Source organism: Trichoderma breve, chromosome 6 (assembly GCF_028502605.1).
Source record: "Trichoderma breve strain T069 chromosome 6, whole genome shotgun sequence".
Lineage (NCBI taxonomy): Eukaryota > Fungi > Ascomycota > Sordariomycetes > Hypocreales > Hypocreaceae > Trichoderma > Trichoderma breve.
In genome coordinates, this window is record NC_079237.1 from 1,069,945 (window position 1) to 1,085,343 (window position 15,399).

The window sequence follows — 15,399 nt, forward strand, 5'->3', positions numbered from 1 at the left end:
TGAGTGACATGCAACGCACCGTCATGTACCCCAAGAGTGTCATCTTTTGGCCATTTGCCAGTCATCCTGAGCAACAGGGCACGTGTGGTCCAGATCCGGCAGCCTTGCGAGATAAAAAAGGCGGTAATTTATTTCAGTGGGATGATCCCTGTTCAGTGTGGGCAGAGACGCGGGGGTGATGCAACAGTTGGGAATAATCACTCGCAGCGATTGGCTGGCCAGGACCGGAATGGACGGGTGATCTCTCTTTGGTGCTGGTTGTGGGCAAGACGGGGCAAAAAAGTCTCCATTTCCATCACCACCACCCCTGAGGCTATCATGGCCGTAATCTGCAAAATGCTATGCCAAAAAGTAACAAACAAAAAGTGTCCAACCATCGACTCCTGTCACCCACCCACCACAACGTCCACGCACGTCCAAATCCAAAACCTCAAGCTGCATCCTTATCCAAATCCAGAATAATACCAAAAAAAGAACCCATGTATAACAAGGAAATCCATGCAGTAGAGTCGCATTTACTCGGTCAAGTTGTAAATCTTCTGAATGTCTCCAAGAATCTTCTTCATGTCGACGCTCAAGTCGGTGATGCGGCCATCCTCAAAGTTAAAGACCCAGCCGTGAACAATGGGATATCGGTTCTCCTCGAACGAGTGCTGGACATCAGCCGTCTTGATGACGTTGCGGCACTGCTCGATGACGTTGAGCTCGACCAGGCGGTCGTATCGCTTCTTCTCATCCTTGATGGCATCAAGCTCCTTCTCGTAGAGCCTGTAGACGTCGCGAATGTTTCGCAGCCAGGGGTTGAGCAAGCCCATGTCCTTGGGAGTCATGGCGGCCTTGACACCTCCGCAGCTGTAGTGGCCGCAGACGACAATGTGCTTGACCTTGAGATGGCGCACAGCATAGTTGATGACGCTCATGACGTTGAGGTCGGTGCTGATGACCAAGTTGGCAATGTTGCGGTGGACAAAGGCCTCGCCAGCCTGGAGACCGGTGATGGCCTCGGCGGGGATTCGAGAATCACTGCATCCGATCCAGAGATACTCGGGCGACTGGCCAGCAGCCAGGTTGGTGAAGAACTCGGGGTCCTCCTTGAGCCGTTGGTCGGCCCACTGCTTGTTGTTCTCAAAGAGACGCTGGTGGTTTTCACGCAGGTAGCGCTCAACGTCGTGGTCGTTTTCAGCCATGCCGGGCAGACGAGCAGGAATCTTTGCGTTTGGAGCAGAACCAGAACCAGAGCCAGAAGCACCGGTAGAAGATGAAGATGAGACGTTTCGACTGCCTCCAGAAGCAGGGCGGCGAGCCGGCTTAAAGCTCGCGGCGGAGGGCCGGTAACCAGGATTAGGACGGGACGCGGCCAAGCGCAAATGCTGGCCTCCGACTCGAGAGGGAATCATGTCGTGTCGTTCGAAAGGGGCCTGGGGGCTGAGAAAGATGGCGAGACGAGGGCAGGGGGATTCGAATTGGGGGCCTGCTCGGAAGGGGTCGGACGAGTCCGCGGGCTTGGGAAGACGCCTTGATTTGGACGATGGAGTGTTTGTACCGGTACCAGCGCTTGCCGGAAGTGTACGAGCGAGTAGCTGCGCGAGGAGCTTGGAGGAGCGATAGAGCGATAGGGAAGACAAGGTACTTTGTAGCAGTAGTTGCAGGGGGGGTCCTTGGTAGAGCCAGTGAGGTGTTTGTTGTGACGGGGAACGGATGGTCAGGCTGCAGGTAATCTGTCAGATTTGCTGCAGGTGCATCTAGCAGAGGTTAAGATGGATGACAAACTGACAAGACAGAGCCAGAGTAGGCAGAGTCAGACCCAGAGCACGAGCACGAGACGATGGCCTTGGCTAGGTGCGAAAAAAAGAAGATGGAGGGGAACGCTTTGGGGTTTTGGGCTGCCCTCGGTGCTTTATCTGATAGCCGATCCGCTGGAGATTGGGGGCCACAGCGGGCTCCCGACGCCGTGGGAGGGGATCCAGCGGGTGGTTTTTAGGCTCTGCCTTGGTTCAATGCTTGGCCGCTTGCTTGGGCCGTTTGGGTCGTTGGGGCCGTTGGGGGAGGCCCTTATCGCAGATTCGGCTATCACAATCACAGATCCGCGAATAAGCGGCATTGAGATCTGGGCCGGTTTCGGTCAGCAGCGCAGATCGTATGGGGACTGCAAGCCCGATTCCAGGCTAGAGACTCGATCTTTTCGTCTCTAGGTAATTCTAGTGCTCGAAGCTGCTTGGACAGAGGAGAGGGCCGGTGTCATTACGATTGCTAATTAATGCTAATTAAGGGCCAGTTCGGCATCCATTGGGAATTTTGTTGAATGCGCTAGACTCAACTGCGCTGTCAAGCTCAACCTTAATCTGCATCCCGCGCACAAAACAAGATATAGCCAAACCCACAATGCACGAGACGTCATCGCTAGTGCTGAGTACAACCCTCCGTTTGACGTTACACGCGCCAAACGTCAAATATTTGACACAATTGAGTTTGGGTGAGGTTTAAATTGACATGTTTGACTGCTTACCGAGATAGAGCCGCGGCACAATAACATCTGGGCATGGATTTATCTCGGCAATATCGTGCATTCGAAGAGGCAAAGCAGAGAAGATTCATTAAGCTGCACTGCACTGCATCCCCTGTCTCAACCCCAAAATGTTGAGGCTGACCAAGCACGTACGCAGGCGAGCTTTGTAATGGCAGAAGCACAAAAGAAAGTCCATTTCTGTAGGATAAAGATATTAATGTGACAAATAAAGTCAGCCAGACCAGACACAACAATAGGCGCAAATGCAACCCGACCCCAAGTGAAGCCGTTCGGAAGAAAGTACATAAAAGAAATATTCCGTGTGCCAATTTCCTTAGCATATAACAAAGGAGCCTGCCTTATTAACCCCGCTTCCCTAAAGAGTTTGCCTTCATAACGCAGTTGGTGTCTCTCTAGGTTAGATGAATGCCTGTACATGCTCTGAGTGAATAAATGCTTCGTAGATGTCCAGCTTTCTGAATGGCTGAGTTGCGTCTTGAGAACCCATAGAAGGTAGCAGACATTGATAGAAACCCGCGGTTGAGTTCTTAAAGCTCCATGGTAACACCGTCAGATGTTACGTATCGGAGACTCCCCCAAAAATCCATGCCCTGGATGCGGTAGTGGCGCTCATGGCGACCACGGCGATGTCCTCGGCCCCGTCCTCGTCCTGGACCTCGACCCCATTCTTGTTCATGTGTAATGGTTAATAGTGGTGCTGCTTGCGTTGCTGCCGCTGATGCTGCCGCTTGTGCCACTGCTGGTGGCGGGGGAGGAGGCTGTTGCGGTTGGTTTGACGTCGGGGCAGGGCGAGGTGGCAAGAGCACTTCCCGGATAGACGATGGTAGTGTTGCCTGTCGTTGTTCGTCTTGCAGTATTTCCTGGAGAAACAGTGGTAGTGTTGTCTGCTCTTGCAACAGTTCTTGGAGCTGTTTCTCCAGCGCCTCGATACGCCGCTCCTGATTATGCCGCTCAATGTCCATTTGCATCTCATAAACCTGGTGTTGCCACTTCAGCACCTTGATGTGCTCCTGGTGTTCCTTTATTTGGGCTTCGAGGGCCGCCACCCTCTCCACGTATTGATGGGGCATCTCCATGACTTCATCCGATTCTATAGACAGTAATATTAGTCATTCGCACTGAAAGCATTGGCGTGATTGGAGTATGGTGTAACTTACCTTTGGAAGACATTTTACAATGATCCTAACTATTGAGTATATCAGCCAAGTGAATAAGCCAATAAATGGTAAGAAGAACAGAGAGTGGTTGAGAGGAATGGCTAATCACAAGATGTGAGGGATGGCAAAAGAGTAAGAGAGCAAGAAAATGAAGGATCAAAACACGTGTAGAGAGTGTGAGAAGGCAAGGAGAAGCAAGATGATAGAAGAGAATGAACATCGCGAGAAAAGAGCCCAGAGAGTGAGTTCATGCTTACCAACTCGATGTCTTTGCTCTGGATGATGATACGCTTTACGTAGATCGCGGACAGGCTGGTATCCTTGGGGAGAGAGAGACAAAAGAAATTTTGACAGGCTCCTAGAGAATGCTAATGGCAGATGATTAGGAATGGAGATCGCTCCTGAACCTCTGGGTTGTCTCGCGGATCTATTGCAACGCGTCAGTATTACGATGGGCGTTGTGTGGCGATGGCTTCACTTGCTTACCAGATGCTTGAAAAGAAGTTTGTGGATCAGAGGTGCGAAGAATCTCTTGGAGAGCTGCTGGAGAGAGAAAGAGAGAAGAAATGGGAGGGGGCCAAAAGAGAAATTTATGTTGCGCCGAATGCACGCAGCTGGTCGAGCAGAAGAGAGAGGAAATTATTGATTGCCTAGGAGTACCTCGAATTCAGTGTAATAATTGCCTGAGCTGCATGTACCTCGAAGCTATCTGGCCTGGGTTGAGGCGATTGTGCGCCCACTGCAGACCACAGCTGCCAGGTGACTGCCAGGTGACTGCCAGGTGGCCGTGAGCCGTAACCATTGCTGTACCAAGGGAGGATGGATGCAAGTGAGAAACGAGTGAAAACAAAGTGAAAAGAGAAGAAATTCCTCGATATCTGAGTAGTTGGGCATCTTTCTCTCCTGGGAACCAAAATAAAACTCTAGGTGAATGCTGCACTCAAGAGAAACAAGAACGCCATGCTAGAGTATATCCACATCACCTGCTCTAGACTTTCCAAGCAGTCTCTATTTCTCAGAGGTTTCCATTGCAATGGCAGCTATCAGAAGATCACATTGAGAAGATCAAATCCTTTGGGCCATGGACTTTGCGGGTTTATCGTCGGCCATGGCGGTATCGGCCTCAAAGTCGGGATCAGCGTCCTCGCCCTCGTCGATCCTTTGTTTTCTTCACTCTAGGCAAATTTAGAAAAGCAACAGCAAAACTTCATCCGATTCAAGACACCATCTGTCATAATTGGATTCAATTGCTGATTACTTCCCAGCTACATGTACCTAGGCAGTTGCTGTGCCGGCTTCAAGGTACACCTCGGCAATCAAGATGCGCTTTCTCCTCAATATTGATGCTACTGACAGGCAGGTGCCTTCAATGATACCATCAATCACTCGTCTCCCAAACAGGTTTTCTTTATTCTTGACAGCTTCTGCTATGTTCAACAATATAGATTCTACGAAGTTACCGATCCACAAGCTTCTCCTCCAACATCCAGTCATTACAGAAGCCACCAGCATCTTATCTTGCCTCTCATTTCTATTGCCAATGCGTTTCAGTGTTTCAGCAGATCTAGGACATTTCCGAGAGCGTCAAAAGATAACCTTCACTTCCGTCTTCTGCCACCAGCGCTTCACACGTCGTATCATCGCTGTCCAAACCAAAGGCACATAGCTCTCGTCGTCTGTCACCACCTCCGTGCCCCTGACAACAATGAGCTGTGAGTTTCAGTATCTATTTCGCCACGCCCCCGCGTCAACAACTGACCCTGTGAACTATAGCCGAGGAGATCAGACGACTCAAGCACCAAGTGGCCGTCTTGCAGGCGCAGGTCGGGGAACAACAGAGGATGATCTAGCAAATGCATCATGAGCTCCAACAACTCAAGCAAGTCCACAAATCCCAATTCGAGCTCCAGCAAGTCCAACATCAGCTCCAACAGACCCAGGTCCAACAAGTCCAACAACTCCAGCTCCAGCTCCAACAGACCCAGGTATAGCAGACATGGAGTCAGCAGAGCCAGCAACCACTCCAATATCAAGTCGACCTCGAATCTCAGCAAAGACAGCTGCAGCAGAGATGGGATCAGCAGAGCCAGACATGGGGTCAGCAGCAGCAGACGTGGGATCAACCGCGGCAGACGTGGGGCCAGTAGAGCTAGCAACCACTCCAACCTCAAGTCGACTTCGAATCTCAAAAAGAACAGCTGCAGCAGACATGGGGCCAGCAGAGCCATCTGAGCCAGCAACCACCCCAATCTCAAGTCGACCTCGAATCTCAACAAGGACAGCAGACATGGGGCCAGCACAGCCAGCACAGCCAGCACAGCCAACAGAGTCAGCACAGCCAGCAGAGTCGGCAGAGTCAGCAGAGTCAGCAGAGCCAGACGAGTCAACAGAGCCAGCGGAGTCGGCAACCATCCCAACCTCAAGTCGAACAAGAACAGCAGCAGCAGGAGGGAGATTCCGACTCTATTACCTCCATCAGGTGCTACAGATGTGGTGATGTCGGGCATGTCCGCAGAAACTGTCCTAGATGGAATGCAATGTTGCGGCGGCGCTCTCACTAGAGTCCGAAGCGCCAGTTTCTTCTTACAACTTCTATATCATAATGAAGTAGCTGTAGTTGCTCCCATATTTTAAAGCGGGTATGTATGGTAGATGTAACTCAGGATAGTTATCAATACCAATAGCGCGATTGGCATCAAGAAATACTAAGGTACAACAACCCTGTCGAACCAAATATAATCATCCAGTTCTTCTTCAAACATAATCCCAATCTTAACAGCAACGTCATTCTCAAACCGAAACTCGGCCCTCATCGCCGTCCCAACGCCTCCCACCACTTCCCTCATGACGGCAACATATTTCGTCTGCTCGCACACGTGCTGCAACTTCACCGTAAATACATACGACCGATCCGAGCAATCGATGAACAGCTCCCCATCCTTGACCTGAACCACGACGCCTCGCCATCCAGGGTTCCAGTACTCGCCCGTGTACGCAGTCAGCGGCATCTTTTGCGGTTCTGACTCTTTGATGCCGGGGCACAGCTTCTGGCGCTCTGCTTCTAGCTCTTCGGCCTCGGTTTCGGCGTCTTCGTTGGCGTTGGTGTCGTACTCGTCGTACTTTTTGCCCGTGTTCTTTTCGTAAAGGACTTTGTCCCAGGTAAGTCGTTGGTCTTGGGGTAAACCCAGAAGCTCGTCGATGAGTTCCTGCATTAGGACCTCGGCGACGAAGCTTGCGTCGTCAGAGTTTCCAAACATTGCGCCGCCGAAATTGAGATTGGGTACGAAGAAGTGGATTGTGGAGGATCCGGCGATGCCTCCATGGTGAGCGACGACCAAGTAGCCTCGGTAATGATGGACTTCCCAGCCAGCGGCATACAGTAACGGAGATGTAAAGGGGAGCAGCTTGTCGTAGTTTTGACTTATGATGGACCGCGGTCTGATGATTCCCTTGTACACATCCTCTGTAAATGGGCCCTCTTTGTTCATTATGGCCCGGACATACTTGACGTAGTCGTCCACACTGGTGATGATTGAACCTGCACCTTGAGCCTCCGGTGCGTCGGGGATGACAAAGGTGGAATACTGCTTGGCCTTTCTATCCCACCAGTATCCAGGGCTAATACGATCTCCCAGGCCCTTGGCACGAGCCCGCTCCGGCTGCAAGTTACTCGAAGTCATGCCCAGAGGCTGAAAGAAATGTTGGTCAAGAAAATCGGCGAAGCTGATGCCAGTCTTTTGCTCCACGAGATAGGTTGCCACGGTATACATCATGTTGCAGTACATGAACTTGGCCCTTATGGGAGCTGCAGTCCCTAGATTCCGTAAATTTCGCGTGATAGACTGCGCACTATCTGTATTCTTCGCTCTAGGGCCGAGATACGAGTTATCATTGCTATAAGAACCGCGTTAGTACCACATCAGCAAAAAGGCGGGCAATCATCCTCACGGCGCCAATCCGCTCCTATGACTCAGTATATCATCGACAGTAACGCCTTCATACCCCTCCCCAGGCATGACAAACTCGCCCGGTAGCAGTTTAGCCATCTCAGCATCATACTTGACGTCGGGAAACTTGTCGTCGGCAACCAGTAGTGCAACGGACGCCGCGGTGAGAGACTTGGACGCCGAAGCAATGTCAAACAAGGTATCAGTGGTCATTGGTCTCGGTGGCTCGAGGGAAGCCATGCCGAATGTTTTGGAGGCGGTGACATCTTTGTGGACGAGGGCGATGGCGAGGCCGGGGACGTGGAATTTCTTGATGAGGGCCTCTGCGCGGGCGGAAAAGGCGGGCGAGTTGAAGAGATCCATGGTTGATTGCTATTGAGGTCTTATTTACGGACTATGTTGAGACCATGTAAGAATACGACTGATAAAATGATTTATATACAAGACAAGGGCTGATTTGCGAATATTTCATGAGAATAAGTCTAGCATACAGCTAATATACAACTCAGAAGTCTCCAAGTGAGGAGTCGCTTTTGAAGCAGATCATCGCTCGGCATCGTACCACTTAGCCAACGAATCGGAGCAACCCCCAATTCGGAAATATGCCGCCCATCGTAAACATCTAATCGATCCTATAAAATGGGGTTGCTCAACTATAACTCACGGCGAATTGACTCATCATATGTGTCAACATGGGCGAAGGAATTAGAGGTGGGATTTTGGGGGCTTACGCCAAACCAAGAGGGGCAAACTGCGCCTCCAAGGTGGACAAGTTCTTACAGGTACGCGTCTCTGATGGGTATGTAAATCCATCAAGATTTAATTGAATCACCATCATGAAGAGGAAGATTAAGTCAAATAATTGTCATTATCAGCGCGCTATGAGACCATATGAGCCACGATAGCTCCATTAAACCATCATCCCTATACCCGATATACATACCTTAGGTAGGGTATATATATACACACACATTGATGCCATACATACTCCAAGACAAATGAAAAGCAAAACAAAAACCAACAAAGCAAAAGCAGGTGGTGTAGCCGTCCATTTCCATCCCGTTTCCCAAACCTATGTCCCCAGCCCTTCCTTTTAGGCCGTGACGTTCGTTCCGAGCCGAGATCCCATCCGGCTTTCCAACCATAAGCGTCCATTACCATATACTACCATGCCGACGGATTCCTACCATTGCATCGCCCAATAAATCCAGACACCTCTGCTCACAAAAGGGTATATAATGCCTACTTAAACAAAAGAAATAACAAAAGGCGACAGGGACGCGATAGAAAGTGCAAGTAGCGTTTTTCTATGCTCCCTGACGTTGACTGTGGTGACAAAGGGACTCCATCAGAAGAAGCCTTTAGCTATAATCTCATCGCCATGAGATTGCCAAACATTCCACAAAGATGGATAGAGCCTGGCCACGATCAGTGAGCCAGAGCATTGCATGTCGCAGTGGCACATCAGACAGGGCAGTCTGCACACGCAAACAAAGCCGACTGCAAATAGCAAAAACGAATCGGCACTTGCTAAAAGGGAACCTTAAGCTTTGTTCCCGGTAATGGCAGTTCGGACGCATCCAAAGCGCCACGACTCCATATTTGCGCTCTCGGGTAGCCGATTCCCGATTGGGCGGGAGATGGTGTAGCGGGACGGGCTGCTGATTGGAGTTGATGCAGCCACATGACTTAGACCCACGACGTCAAAACATGTTCATGGGATTCGATGACTCCAAGAATAAAAAAAGGCGACTTGCGACGATGATGACTTCTGATCACGAGAAATAAGGCTTGTGCTAAAGTCGTCATGCTTGGGACGAAAATCTGCTACAGCCATGACGAAGAGAGACGGGTTGCCCTCATCCTCTTACCCTCTCTGTGGGTTGTCACCATATGCAGAAGTGCCATACACTGATGATGCTCCAGGCGGTTGCTGGGAAGTAAGGCTTGCATAACCACTGTCGGTATAGGCAGCGGACGTAGTATCCCATCGAGGAGGCGTTGCGGCCGCAGGGTGGTGGCTGATCGGCGTGTGTAAGCCAGTGCTGCCATAAGGGCTGGCTGCTACTCCTCGACTGTCATAAGCCGATACAGCGGGCAGCTGTGCTGTGCTGGTGTTGATACGCATGGAAGGCGGCTGCTGAGGGCTGTGGTGGTTGCGAAGCGTAGGGCTGAGACCTCGAGCCGTGCTTGTGGAGTATACGGAAGATGGCGCCCAAGAGGACAACTGTGACCGAGGCGACGGAATCGCTTCGTGGGCAGCCGAGCCATAGGCAGAGTGCAGTGGGTACTGGCTATGAGGATCTGCATGCGCTGAAGAGAGGCCGTGTTGTGACCCAAGGCCGTGGTGACTGGGCGGCGTGGGCAATGTGGCGTATGACGAGGCGCTCGTGGTAGCAGGCGGGAGGATGCTGCTGGGGCTGGCACTGTATTTGCCGATGATCTTCTTGAGTGCTGGCTCGAGGGCCGTCCAAGGAAACACCTTGACATCCTTCTCGATGTTTCGAGGCTTGGGGTGAGGAAAAGCCATAATGATCTTAAAGAACTCTTCGCTATCTGCCTTGGCCTTGGAGACGGTAGATGGGTGGAATCCCTCCAGGTTGCGGCGGATGCGATTCTTTTCCTCAACACTGAACCGGTTTGGTGCAGCCACAAGCTGCTCAAGCAGATGAATGGTGTCCACCGAGGTCACGTAGCATTCAGACTTTTCTGCCCACCAGATGCACGAGATGCAGATGCTGTTGGTGGGTCTTTCGTTGACAGCGACGGGTTTGAAGCTCACGTTCAAGACTGCTCCGTTTTGAGTCTTTTTGAACATGACGATCCGGCGACGGTTCTCCCATTCATCTTGGTTCCAGTCTCTCGCCATCTCACTGAGCTTGCCGCGAATGTTCAAAACCGCCTTGGGAGTGTATAGAGACATGGAATGGTAGGGGCCATTTCCACCGCCGTTGGTGATGGTGCTAGTGCGCACTAGCTGAGGCGTTCCGCTACTCCCAGAAGACGGGATGGGAAGGTGGTGGTGTCCGGCAGATCTCCCGGATATCGCAATGGGATCATACGTAGACGAACTCCTCCCCACGGCCGCCAGCGTACTCCCATACGAACTCCCACTCAATCCATGGTGAGTACGCCGGGAGTGGTGATGGTAGTGCGGAGGGTCGGTAAAACTGGACGTTCGGTATGTGGTGATCATATCGGCATTTCCTTGGGCAAATGTGTTGCCATATTGGCCTTGCGCCGGCGGGTATTCATACGTATTTGTAGCCGCTGCAGACGGTACCTCATTCTTCGGTGAGGGACTCGCCTGATCCACCTCGGCAGCAGGTGTCGTTGTGTCATCTTTGGGCAACTTGTCTGCCCGCGTGATGTCATCCCCAGACCCTTCCATGTAATGGAAGGTCCCTATGCGCGAGATCTCTCCTCCTCCCGCAGGGGAGTCGAAACCAAGTGACAGAGACACGCTGCTATTACCACCTGACGGCGGCGCATCGACACTGCAAGAATAAACAAAGCCAGTGTTATCCTGGTTATCGCGTATAAGATTCACAGCGTACTTTGTGTCTCCAAACGTGATCAGTGGCTGTGTAGAGGGTAGGCTAAAGAGGTCATCTTGCGACGAGATCTTTATGCTGACAGCAGTTCCGCCAACTCCAGACGTAGGATGGAAAGAGACCACGGTGGGTCCTGCCGCCATGTAATGGGCAACGGTGTTGTTACTGGCAAAAGATTGCTGGTTCATCTGTGCATATTTGTCTGTCTGTGAGGTTGAGAATGGCTGAGTGGGATACGGTTCGAAAGCAGCCGCATCTTGGTATCGGGTGGCATCGTAGCCTATGGCCATCTTAGTATATTCCCCCCTTTCTACCTTGCCAACGTTGAAGACTTACCATTCATGGAAGGCAGCTGAGCTTTGCTGTAGGCCATGTTGAAATCGCTCGGTGGGGAGTCCCGGTTTGGATCCCCCCTTTGTGCTGCCTGAACAGCTTCCTCGTATCTAAGAGTCAGGGTTTCTGGCGAACCAAACTCGTCGTCGACGTCGACAATGATGGGTTTGTTTGGTAGAAAGCCCGGCTTCAAAGTATATCTTGTCAGCTTCTTCGTCAAGCAACTAAGGTTTCAATTTGTCCGCCTCTTGCCGTGTACAAAACAAGAGTAGCGTAAAAAGAATTGAATCAAAAGACTCTGAATCTTTTGCTCGTAGTGTATCTCCAACAAGACTGATATTGGAACAAAGTCTAGGATGCGACTCACCTCAAAGAGTCTGTAGGATGGAGACTGGAACTTGGCAGTAGACATGAAGATGTTGGAAGATGGAACAAAAGCGGAAGAGGGGGGACTGATCAAAGGAAAAGTAAAGTATGCAGGCCCTCTCTGTCTTAGCTAAGAGGCCCTGGATGACAGTAATGTTTTAAACTAGGTCTTTGACGAGATTTTATCCCGCGAGGATCATGGAGCCAGGATGGGGGCTCCCTTCCTTCGCGTAGCGTGGACTCGGAGATTTGATATGCGACAACCCCAGAGGCTAAGTTGAAGAAGGCCTATGCTTTTGGACTCTCAGTGACCCGTGAAAACTGATGCTGCCTTGTGAGTGACTTGTTGTTTTTTTCCCTGCCAAGGGGGTAGGGTGTAAGTGAGACACTCACTAGGTCCGAAGGAATCTTACTGGGGAGGCAGGAGGTGCTAGCAATGGCGGAGAAGTGTTCCGATCCTACACAGAATCACTTGCATTCCAAAGAGATAGCAATCGGGTATGCTGCGAGGGGGACGTTGCTTTCCCTCTTCCGCCGTATGCCTGTCAATCCAAACAGAGTCCGACGAGTGAGCGGCTGGTTATCGGCGATTAGGGAGAAGCCAAGAGTGGAGGAAAGAGCATCAAGTTTCCAAAATCGACAAGAAAAGAACTCTGCTGAGCACGGATAGCTGATGTCAACCCCAGAGCCTTGCAAAACGTGATTACTGGCGTGGAAGCTTCTGAACTAGTAGTGTACGACGAAGAATATCTCGTCATGAGGTTTCACTACAGACCGAATCAAGCAAGTTAGCATTCTTCGTATCCCAGTGCTAAGTCAATATCAGGTATTGACGATCAACATAAGCTGGGACATGCATAGCGATGCGCCAATGCAAGGGAGAATGACGCCGAAATTGGCCATCGGAACGATCAAAACATACAGGCAGTAACGTGTGAGTTGATAGAACCTGAGTACCGCTGCGTGTATCTAACAGCAGTGGAGTTATTGTGGCGAGATTCGCTGATGCGCACGGGGGCTGTTTGCCGTCAAGAAGATGAATATCAGTAGTGTTCTATAGCAGAACTCTGAGCGGTAGTCTAATCAATGCGGTGATAGTACCAGTCCGAAAGAGAACGAGAGGGAGGCGTGGGCATAAACACAGCAGAGCCAGCAAAACCAAGCAGATAGAAGAAGGGCGAGCCACATATGCAGGTGAGATTGGGGAGAGTCAAGGTCTCAGGCTTCCACTTAGATACTGCTGTCAAAGTGGGAAACGAGGGAGATGTAAGATGCGAGAGGCGTTTCTTTTTGAAGGCCAGATGGTACCTGCGAGCCGTCTTTTCGACGGCAGTTGATCGGCGCCAAACAGAGCCGGGTACCAAAAGGCAGGATGATTAGGGCGATGTGAGCGTGAACGGGGGGGCAAGGGAAGGGGAGTTGGGGGTTTTTGCGAGGTAGATGGGCCAATCAATGAGACCTTGGAGGGTCTGATTGCTCCCACAAGGGCAGTCTCCCTTGGGCGGGCACGTCAGAGAGAGGTGCCACCTCAGGGAGAGGATAGAAAGACTGACGGGGCTATAATTTCTTCCTCTTGTTCCCTTGTGGACGCTGGTTATCGCCAAGCCCATGTTCATAGGGGCCTGCGAACCGCAGCGGCAAGGGCAGGTCGCATTGAGCGGAGATGGCTCTGACGCCAACAGATAGATCAAGCCTGTCTGAAGATACACAGAACAGCTCGGATCGGATCTAACAGCATCGCATCTGGGCAGGGCACCTTGAACAGCGGCCGACCATGGGTGACTGTGGGTCTGAAAAAAGAAAAGAAGAAGCACGCGCATCTGGGGATAGCAGGGATAGAGGAGGGCCATGACCAAAAGCGACAGTAGCCTGTTCTCTTCGTCCTCTGTCCTTTGGTATGCCAGATTTGCACATCCAAAAGGGTGGAACCGGCAAGGATGAAAGAGCAATGGGCCAGAGCGGGCAATGGGAGGGGGTGTAGTGCACAAGGTGCCAGATGCGCGAAGCGGAGCTCGGCGATGATCTAGGAGAGGAGGGGACTCATACAAGCACGGTAGCCCTATGCCGACAGACACCACGAAGGTGTCGGACGGGAGAGGATGGCCAGCTATGGGCGGGTGCTCCATATGGGAACTGATCGCTGGGTCCCCTTCCGTAGGCGCGGTTGCATTAGAGGCTGTCATTATGCATTCACCTTTTTGCAACCCGCAATTTCATTTCCTCAAGCCTCTCCGACAGGCCTTGTAATGTCCGCTCGTATGCCAAGGTCGTGATAGGAGGTCGGGGCAGTGACAAGCAAAGACTCGGACAACCCCGGCAATGGCCGTGGCATTGCTATCCCTTGCTGCAAATACCAATACGCAGAACGCAATAACATTGTAATAAAGTTAAAAGTCACCAGCTCACCTCGGGCGTGCGGGCGCCAAGAGCTCTCTGGGCTCTGAATGTGGCCCTGTATCGGCCGTAGAATGCTGAATTTGCGTGTAAGTCGTGACGGCCGCTACTGCAATTAAGCTACTACCGGTCCAGGTATACACTGCGGGCTCTCTCGCTCTCGTGTCGTCTCGACTTGCCGGGTGTGGCTGTATCCGTCTATCCTAGCTCTCTCCTAGCCCTGTTGTGGTCAGCAAAGGCCAATGATTGGTGTTGGGTCGTGACACTCCAACAAGAGCACAACCAGAGCCAGAGCCACTTGGTCGGGCTTTGGCGGCGGGTCACCGGTAGCGGTGGGCCTCGGCAGCACCGCATTGCAGCATTGTAGCATTGCAGCACTGGCTGGGAAAGGGATCAACAGCCAGGAGATGCACTGAGATCAGAGCTGGGTAGTGCCCTCGCCAGGCCAAGCTTAGCGCCCATCTGCCACCTGAAGACCGGCTCAGCGGGCTACGAGAGCAGGGATCCGAAGATGTTCAAGCGCCTCAGCTGGACAAGGATGACCCTGGGCGCTCATCTGCTTGCTCAGGTCGCGGTAGGGCAGTACCTGTACGAGTAGTACGAAGTACCTGTACGAGCACCAGTACTGCTTTGGCACTGGATCCTCCGGAAGCTGAAGTGGATTATTCTCATCGAGAACTTGGTGTTTATGCGCATCGAGGCAAAAGAAGGGATTTAGGAAATGGCTCCAAGCCTCAATACCAAGGGAGAAAAGAAAGGCACTCAGCCTGGCGACTTACCCGTACTCTGTGCTCCAGACTCCCTTGCCAGAGCCACCGTTTATCCCTTGGAAATCTACCTGACAGGCAATCTGGAAATCGGCCTGAGCTAAGCGGAGCGGCCGGCAGCGTGCCCGGAGAGCGTTCTGACGAGGGGTAGTGTGATTCGATGTGGTGTGCAATTCCTGCGATCGGAAACTGTCTAGGGAAGATCAAACCCAGCCAAGGGTCAAAGAGGATTTTCCTATGCCAAGATCGGCGTCAACAGAATTTCACCCCTCTCCTGTTTGGTATCGCCGTCGTCGGCTAATGATTGTCGCTTTTTCCCTAATCACATCCATCGGTCAGCGGCTTATCACCTTG

General features: G+C 51.7%; 4 protein-coding genes across 4 annotated transcripts; all 4 read right to left on the reverse strand.

The window, feature by feature from the left end:
• Nucleotides 1–515: 515 nt before the first annotated feature.
• Nucleotides 516–1,397, reverse strand: T069G_09251 (carbonic anhydrase domain-containing protein; the record flags this gene model as incomplete). The annotated part of the gene is made up of 1 exon (XM_056176461.1): nt 516–1,397. The coding sequence occupies one exon, from the start codon at nt 1,395–1,397 to the stop codon at nt 516–518; it is 882 nt and encodes a 293-aa protein (XP_056024939.1).
• Nucleotides 1,398–3,054: 1,657 nt separating this feature from the next.
• T069G_09252 (uncharacterized protein) lies at nt 3,055–3,697 on the reverse strand (the record flags this gene model as incomplete). Its single annotated transcript, XM_056176462.1, has 2 exons — nt 3,055–3,617; nt 3,685–3,697. The coding sequence occupies 2 exons, from the start codon at nt 3,695–3,697 to the stop codon at nt 3,055–3,057; spliced, it is 576 nt and encodes a 191-aa protein (XP_056024940.1).
• Nucleotides 3,698–5,559: 1,862 nt separating this feature from the next.
• T069G_09253 (beta-lactamase domain-containing protein) lies at nt 5,560–7,994 on the reverse strand (the record flags this gene model as incomplete). The annotated part of the gene is made up of 3 exons (XM_056176463.1): nt 5,560–6,147; nt 6,405–7,578; nt 7,633–7,994. The coding sequence occupies 3 exons, from the start codon at nt 7,992–7,994 to the stop codon at nt 5,560–5,562; spliced, it is 2,124 nt and encodes a 707-aa protein (XP_056024941.1).
• A 1,504-nt stretch (nt 7,995–9,498) lies between these two features.
• T069G_09254 (uncharacterized protein) lies at nt 9,499–11,930 on the reverse strand (the record flags this gene model as incomplete). Its single annotated transcript, XM_056176464.1, has 4 exons — nt 9,499–9,820; nt 9,866–11,465; nt 11,522–11,705; nt 11,886–11,930. 4 exons carry the CDS (start codon nt 11,928–11,930, stop codon nt 9,499–9,501), a joined length of 2,151 nt encoding a protein of 716 aa, XP_056024942.1.
• Between the last annotated feature and the right edge of the window lie 3,469 nt (nt 11,931–15,399).